General features: G+C 34.8%; 1 protein-coding gene across 1 annotated transcript; it reads right to left on the bottom strand.

The window, feature by feature from the left end:
- Positions 1–7,748: 7,748 nt before the first annotated feature.
- MT2B (metallothionein 2B) lies at positions 7,749–8,532 on the bottom strand. The gene is made up of 3 exons (XM_079072157.1): positions 8,377–8,532; positions 8,194–8,268; positions 7,749–8,106 (listed from the first exon to the last, which is right to left on the bottom strand). Exons 1-3 carry the CDS (start codon positions 8,439–8,441, stop codon positions 8,013–8,015), a joined length of 234 nt encoding a protein of 77 aa, XP_078928283.1. The 5' UTR covers positions 8,442–8,532; the 3' UTR covers positions 7,749–8,012.
- Between the last annotated feature and the right edge of the window lie 698 nt (positions 8,533–9,230).

Here is a 9,230-nt window from a genome sequence, read left to right as displayed (position 1 = left end):
AATCACCCATTCCATCAACTGCAACAAATTAAGACGTTTAAAATATCACACCGTCCTTAGGTTCCGATAGGATATTCCAAGAGGATAATAAGGCAAAATTTAGGCGCATTGTTTCGGACATTAACATGAACACCATACTATTACCTAAAGGGCAGGCTTATTAAATTTACGTTTGCGTAAACGATTGGTGGTGTGAAAAATATCACCTCTGTGAATTGGAAACCCGTCTGCCATCCAACTTTGGAATGTGGACCCGATATGATCTCCTTTTGCTAGCTTTTGTATCCTCTCATATAATCTTCTGGGAGCTTATTCTTTATCCTCTAATGATTCCGCACTGTCGATTGTTCGTCCTTTGTGCTTGATTTCTTCTTTGGCATCTTCATACTTGATAGATTCTGAACTGTTAGTCGCTTGAATAGAGAATCTAAGAGCTTTGGGACTGAGCAGGTGTTGGGAGGAACAAGAGATGCAAAGTTCACGGCGAAACTCTAGAAAGAAGCATTCAAACATGGTAAATTAGAGGATTTGGAACACCACCTTTGGCATCCTGATTTATTCATAAAAATAAACTACAATTAAGGATTCAAAACATTGGATTAAAACAGTAACATACCTGGGTTTTCTTGAAGTTTGAGACTTCTTGCAAAGGTTCATGTTGATGAAATTGGTTTCCAATTTAAATAAAGGGTTTTAAAGGACTTTTTTTTGTATAAAGATATATTATACAAAAATATTATTTTTTATAAAGAATTAATTTTTTTATAAACGAGTCATTATATTTTCTAAGTTTTGTATGTTGACCATTTAACTTGTAAACCTCGTTACCCAATAACGTGGGATGTTGCGTGTCGGACTTTGGTGACATGATACTATTTGGTTATGTGGCACTAACGTAAATGATGATGTATCAAATTTGAAAAAAAATTACACAAAAGGCACTAACTAAGCTTTGTAATGAGAAAATCAGTGGATGGTGTCTCTCTTCAAAGCTATACCGACGAAAGCAGTAGGATGGTGGTAACAAAGAGATACGTAGGGTTTGAAATGAGATAATGAGAGGACTCTTGGTAACAGAGGATGGTAGTAATAGAGGACTGTTGGCCATAGAAGATAATGAGAGAAAGAGAGAGATACGTAGGGTTTGAAATGAGATTGTAACGTTCGGATTCTTGGAGGTATTATAATTTATTATATTCTTAAATTTTAAGTAGTGTCATGTCGTGGTAAAGGAATACCGCGACGTGGCAATGGTCGTTGTATCGCGGGTTTTAAATGGCCCCCTGAGGACAATCCATGCTGACATGACCAACCCTGCTATACTTATATCAGTCCAAACCCCTAGAACGACAAACCTCATCGTGTAGTTTTCCGCACATGCTGCACTGACCCCGGCCCTGGTGGCCCCTCAATCGTTGATCTGAAGTTTTAGGTCTCTTCACAGGACCCTCCACTGCCTGCACCTGATCTGGCCCCCTCTTTCCTAGGTGCTCCAAATCGATCTCTCACTCTCGGGCTCTAGAAATCATATCATTTAGGGTCTTGCACCCTGATACCTCACAAAATCCCTAATGTCATCCATCAGCATATCATGATATCTTACCTTCTTCATTTCATCATTCGCTGCATACTGCGGAAATAATAAAGCCCTCTCCTGGAACTTGGCAGTGACTTCTGCCACAGTCTCAGTAGTCTGGCGGAGATCCTAAAACTCTCGCGCCAACTGTTGCACCTCAATCACCGGTGCAAACTCAGCTCGGAACTTGATCGAAAAATCATCCCATGTCATAGCATCAACAACATCATCACCCACCTCACGTCCTACCTCCTCCCACCAGTCCCGTGTGTCACACCCCAAAATCGGAACAACGGAAACGTTCGGGGGCGGATGACGTCGCGTAAGTATCACAACACATGCATTATAGCAATCAAAGTACAGCCAACCATTGCATTAATAAGTATAAGTTTTACATAGGTATTTTACACATTTCAAATATTAAAGTAGATACAGAAGACGACAAGAGTCGCAGTACGGTGCTAGGCAGTCTTCTAAAAAGCGTCGGGGGTGTACCTGTCTACTAGAGCCCTGAGAATACAAGTAAGTTTTGAAAGAGTATCAGCATAAAGCTGGTGAGTTCATAAGCATTTTGTTTTAGAAGGACAGTTTTCGGTTCTTTTGAAAAATGTGATATCTTGCACAGAAAATCTTATGTTATCCGGAGTAACAAACGTGTAAACCTTAAGTAAAATGATTCTTTGATATCCAAGAAAATCCCATATTTTCTTATGAAAAACGTGATTAAACCCATTTCTTCCTTGACTTCTTTGTTCATACTAGTCACGCATAAAACAAGAAGTTATGGAAGAAATATGAATACTCGTTAGTTGATGAATAAACCATCTGTTTATAAAAATACCGGTGTTATCCCGGGAAAATCCTATATTTCCCCTAAAAGTAGGTTATTGATTATCCGTTCTAAACTGAAGAGTACAAGTATCTACCACACTTATATCGTTAAAGCATTGTTCCTTTTGAAAACCCTGGCTACTTCCAGTGATGTATATTAGTCTTATTACATAAATAAAACTAATTGAAAACGTGGTGATCTAAATCCTGAAAGTATTGTTAATACTCTCCTGTGATCACTTAGTTATTAACTTTATAGTTCGTTCGTTCAGTCTATTATTACGTAAATATATCGTTGTTATCTACATTGCGAGTGTCATGACCATACTTTGACTTGATATGGCGCGAATCGGGCACCAGTATCTTTTATGACTTTGTCACCCGTAGACCTGCCTGTCCTACTGTAGCTAGCAGCAAGGTGCGGGATAGTCGGTCCTGTATAGATCTACACACAAAAATCACGCTCTCCCTCCAGGAGATTCTGGTCACAAGTGCTAGTCCTCCACTTAGTTAAGTTTGTAAGCGCCCAAGGACGTGTCTCCAATTAGATTAACGACTTTACGAATAATAATACAGGAAAACCCTTTTTGTTATTAACATGAATCCTTATAAAATAATATCTTTTATTTTATGATTCATAAGTTCATTTCCTTAGTTTTGAAAACTGCTTTTGCAAGGTTTGTATCTTAACACTTTTTGTAAAACTGATTACTATATCCGATGTATATTTTTGATGGAAATATATTAAACAAAATAATATATTTGAACACAATATTACTTGTGCTTTTACTTGTATTCCCCCTGAAAACATTAAAAACTCGGAAAATGTAGGGGTATGAACTCACCTCGAGTGAATGGTTTGAATGAAAGATCGGTATGAGATGTTGAGTGTCTAATGAAGCCTCGAACACAATTAGATCCTATTTAACATGTAATAAGGCATATAGGAGTCGAATTAGGGTATTTCACTACTATACATGATGGGAAACCACTCCAGGGACTTAGAAACACTTGAACTAAGTGTCAAAACCACATGTGATTGAGTGAAGGAGGTGTACGGCCACCTTAAGTGTGTGTGTGGCCATGGGTGTACGGCTCATGAGTGTACGGCCGTACACTCATGAAAAGATATGTGTTTGAGTTGTTTCCAAGGCTCTAACTAGCATCCCAGAGGTGTTCTAGGCCCCATGCATAGATAGAATGCAAGTTTGTGGCTTAAAATGATCATCAAAGTGGGTTTGCGGCCATAGGGTGTGTGTGCGGCCGTACAAAGGGGTGTGCGGCCGTACACCCTCCATGTTTATGCAAAAGTTGGTGACTTTAAGGTGCATCAAGGCTAGGGCTGTGTCCAACTAGAATATAGGGGCCAAACTCCCACTTTGGAGAGCCTTTAAGGAGTGTACGGCCACCCTTATGAAGGTGTGCGGCCGTACTCCTTCAAATGGTGAAGAACATGATGATTCAAGGCTTAGATCAAGAGGTCCTTCAAGTATAATAAGCTAGGTGATGGAAAACTCATGTTTTTGAGGCCTTGGAAGGGTTCACGGTTGATGGAACTTAAGAGAGAAAGAGTAGTGTGCAGCCAAGAGGAGAAAGGAATGAAGGAAAGGGGTCTACTCATATATATAGGGGTGGGTGACCCACCACCTTGAGTGTGTTGCCATGGGGTGGGGTGTACGGCCGCACACCCATGTGTACGGCCGTACACTCCTCCTAAGAGAGTGTATGGCCCGATTTTGCTACTTTATGACTTGGTAACTCATCCCTAATCTCAACCTTGGTTGTACTTGAGCTTAGAACCCTTAAACGAACCCTTAAACAGTGCTAAAAGGCCACAAAAACGAGTTTAACATTGATTAATTTGACTAGATGTACAAGATAGAAGTTCCGGGTTGTTACATTGTGCCCTGTCCTTCAAAAGGCAGGAAGCAAATATGTCATTCGACTCCTTGGGACAGAAACTCATCTTGAACGTATTAGCCATATTCTCTAACCATCTCCTACTGCAATAGGATCATTCTCCCCAGAGAACATGGGAGCTCTACAAGCACGAAACTCATGGAAAGAAAGAGTGTGAGCTCCAACGATAGCCATAACCTCAGCACGGAACGCGCCCAAGCGCTCATCCAAAATCTCCAGAATCCCCTCCTTGACCGAACCAAACAATCATAACTTCTTCATTGCTACTCCGTTTTCGGCGATCTTTATATGCTCGGAAAGGTATTGACGAGCCCCACAACCATATCTAATTACTATTGACATAATACATGTCGAACTAAAACCATAATCCATACAAGAAACCCAGGATATTACTTTTTTCATTTTACCATTTTTCTTCAAAGCATAATTTGAAGGTTTTAATCACTTAACCAACATTATCAACATCCAATAATTTCTAAACCCTATTCCCTTAAAGCCCAAATCCTTTACTCGATCTATTTACTGTCCATAATTTCGAAATGAAAATAGATTGGAAGAAGAAAGTTCGAGTTTGATGTCGTTTATGAGTCGGATTTGAGTTCAATTGCATAGCAAATGTAGATAGTTACTTTTGGACGACTATCACATTTCGAATACTCAACTCATTTCTATTGTACAAAAATGTATCATGATTTGAGACTTAGTTATTGGTGGCTATTTGAAGCTCTAATGACAAACTATGTTGAAATGTGTCTCATTAATAAAATAGATGAAGAAGTAATTGTCATTAAAAATAATGTTTGACTAGTTGCACAAGGTTAGCAACAAGAAGATCATGGTGGTCGGCACATTAAGTTGCAAGGACAATCATATTCTAGCGAAGTCAATATGGATTTAGTCGATTTCATCTAGATTAATTGACCATATTAAAATAGCCCAGCTTGCTTTCAATTCTTAATACATAACAAAAACACACTATTAGTTTGAAATGTTTCTATACACAAATAAGAACATGCTTTCAATTCAGTTTACACCATAATAGAAACATGTTTTCAATTCTATACACGTAATAATTATGTACTTTATATTTTGTACACATGCCTACATTTCAATACTTGTTCATATATTCCATTGACAGATTCTATAACGAAAGAAATGTGTTCCATTATAATATCAAGCTAGTTAAATTTCACATGTAAATGGAACTAGTCCTCCCTAATAAATAAAGATCTTTTTGTCACATGTTACATTCTCATTTATTTTGCCACATGTTACATTCTCATTTATTTTGCCACATGTAACTTTGTGGTTATTTTAAATTAATTTTTATTTCACATGTTATTTTATGGTTTTTTCATTTTATTAAATTGTAGATAGTATTTATATTCAATAATAAATGCATATCAATTTCATTAATGAACTTTCATTTTAATTTCAAAATTACCAAATTAAAGATTCATTAACTTTCTTTCTTTATTTATTTAAATTATTTGTTTAAATTAAAAAAAACACTTTAATTGTTATAATTCAATATTTTCTCACTTTTCTTATAAATTTATACTTTTCAAATGTTTAGAATTTTGTATTTAGTTTTTTTTTAAATAAACTCTGTAATACATGAATCTCACAACTAGTTCTTAAATAAAAGACAATCGAAAGTAAAGTTTTTTACTAACAAAATTGACGCGGCATTTCTAGAAAATAAAGGTATAAACTCAAAATCAAATGAATATATGTTTCAATTTTGAATTAAGTACCTTAAAAGTCATATCATGGCCAACTTTGATTATGTATGTATCAACTTCACAAAAGAAAAAACAAATATTGATTTTATACATGCACAAATATCTTTGTCAAACATATGTAACATTTTTAAAAGAAATTTCTGAAAAAGTAATATATTAGTGGCATCGAAATGCGGACATGAACTAGATAATGAAATATAAAGAGAAATGAACCAACAAAAAAGACAAAAACATTTGTCAAATAGCCAACCTTCCATGTGGCAAACTCGGTTTGGTGTCTAGGGACCTAAAATTGTATTCTCGAAATTTTCTTTGTACATAATTGAAAAATAAAAAGTTTTGTTGGTTTCTTTTGAGAAAGAAAAAGAAAACCAATCAATAAAAAAAATCGTAAGAGGAAGCGAGTAAAAATAAATGGAAACCCCATTATATTCTCTAAACTTTTATCTTAAAAAATATTGAACTTTCTATAAAAAATACTATTGATAATTTCTCTTTTTTGAGGTTTTCTTATTATTTAAACTATCATTTACCCACTAATGTGTTCACATCTTCTCTAATAAATGAAAGTTTTTTTTGCCACTTGTCAAACTCTCAAGAGTTTTGCCACATGTAATTTTGTGGGAGTTTTAGAATTATTGTTTTCCATTTGTCATTTTTTGAGAATTTCCATTTTTTAAAATAAAATTTCATATAAGGAAAGAGAATCATTCTATTAATTTGATAATAAAGTCTCATAAATACTCTAAAGAATATTTGATTTTTTTTATAAATTTTTCAAAAGATTATATTATGATATGTAAAAGTATTATTTTATAAAATATTTAATGTTTAAATATTGATATTAAATTTTTATTTTTAATAAACTCGTGTAATACATGAGTCTCACAACTAGTTATACAAATACAAATTTATGATATGTAAAAGTATTATTTTATAAAATATTTAATGTTTAAATATTGATATTAAATTTTTATTTTTAATAAACTCGTGTAATACATGAATCTCACAACTAGTTATATAAATACAAATGATTACAAAATTCACATTATACAAATGGTGACAAAAACACAAGACCATTGCTCTCGAAAAAAGCTTGTCGAAAAAAATCCGCCCCATAACAAAACAAAGTCAAAGCTTGGTCGGAAATCTTGGTAAATATATATAAGGAAGGGAATTGATTTGTATATAATATTTTTTTTTATCCATACATGATAATTATATATTTTTTAAGCATATTGTGAACCCTCTAAAACATGAACTACTGTGGTGTACGGATAAAAAATATTGTTTACAAACAGACTTTTCTGACTTTTTCCCTCCCATGATCAAAATATTCTATTTTACTATGATTATATTTTCAACCACAAACTTGAATGAGCTTTTCTTCCCCTTTAATCGAACTCAAAGACATTAAAAAGTATCATTTTTTTTATTCCTTTTTAATTTAGAAACACAAGTTAACTTTTATTCATTTCCCTTTTCTTTTCCTCACTTTTGTTAAAAAAAAAAAAAAATCAAGAACGTGACATACCTACTTGTGTTAAGAGACTAACGTTCAAGTCGCACTATTGATATTTTTTTTCATTAATTAACTATATCAACTCATAGAAAACAAAATTTGCATGAAAAATGCCAATAATCAGTTATTAGTATGTAGGAAGAAGAAAAAAAAGTTGTTTATGATTCCCAAACAAGAGCATTGAGCCATTAATATTTCGTAACGATGATTTTTAACACATAAAGCAAACAAAGTAGCCATAGACTTAACCCCAATTTCATATTTCCAAATTACATCAGAATTCAGAAATTGAAATCAAAGAAATCAAATGGCATATAGTTCCTTGTTATTCAGCACACAAACATAAAAGCTAAAACACAGTAAATACATAATTCAAACACTGCAGATTGTTTGGGGAATCCTGATATGACCTTCGTCCTCAACAGTTGCAAGGATTGCATTTGCAGTTGTCTCCACACTTGCAGGCATGTCCACCTTCAGCAACGAAGCTGCTCTCGCTTCCCTCAGCAAACCTACAAAAAACCCCATTCAATTCTCATTAAAATTTGAGCAAAAATTTGAACTTTTATCAAACGGATCGCCGTCGTAATGCTACGTACATCTGTTTGGGGGCAACGCCATCAACGATCACGGCGGTGGAGGCGGATTTCTCAATGTCAGGGTACATTCCACATCTGTAATTAAACAGAAACTCAAATTCAGTAATATTATCGAAGAAATTGCAGGAATCAGTCATGATCGGAAAACAATTTCTCGATCGACGAAAATGGAAGAAAAATTACCCGTTGCAGCCGCTGCCACATTTGCAGGATGAGCCGCAACCGCACTTTCCACTGCAGCAAGACATGATTGAGAGATTTGGAGAGTGAATTGAAGAGGGTTTGAGTGTTGTTTTAATGGAATTCGCTGAAGCTTGTGGTGTTCTTGGGTGAAATCATTTGGTGATATATATAGAAACTAATGATGAAGATCTACCGTACACGTGTCTGCATCTAAGACCATTTACGTATCTGGGGAATTGTTCCTTCTGTTACATGACACACACGGGATCAGATTGTCAAATTTAGTGAAAAGACATGCAAAACCCTCCTCAGTAGCGTTTGTTTTTATTTATGTTTTTGGAAAAATATTCCAAACAAATAAAAAAAAATGTTATAAAATAAGTAGTGAATTCTTGGGTTTTTATTTTTCTACCTTTATATGGTATGTTTAACTTTAACATGTTTTTATATTTTTAGTCTATAAGTTTTGAACTTTACTATGATTTTGTCTACATTTTAAATTTTATTGTAAATATAATCCAAACATTTCTTTATATAAATCCTTTCCAACTTAAGGGTCGTTTGATAAGGTATCTAACTGGGTCCAAAGAGGGACTGGGTCCATAAAAAACCAATTGGCATGTTTGATTTTGATTATAGATGGAAGGACTCGGTCCAACATTAGGATCCGGTCCAAAAAAAAGAGAGGGCTCGGTCCTTGTTTTCTAATCGACGGACCGAGAAAAAAATAACAAAAACATACGCTTGCCCTACATTCTACCCGATCGGATTAGCGAACATCTCTCCCACGTTAACCTTCCAGCGACTACCACATCGGCCAACAGCAAGAACTTCGATTGCATGAACAGAATTGG

This window comes from Lactuca virosa, chromosome 9, assembly GCF_052849685.1.
Source record: "Lactuca virosa cultivar CGN04683 chromosome 9, Lactuca_virosa_CGN04683_v6, whole genome shotgun sequence".
In the NCBI taxonomy this organism is placed as follows: domain Eukaryota; kingdom Viridiplantae; phylum Streptophyta; class Magnoliopsida; order Asterales; family Asteraceae; genus Lactuca; species Lactuca virosa.
This window is presented reverse-complemented; position numbering and strand designations above follow the sequence as displayed.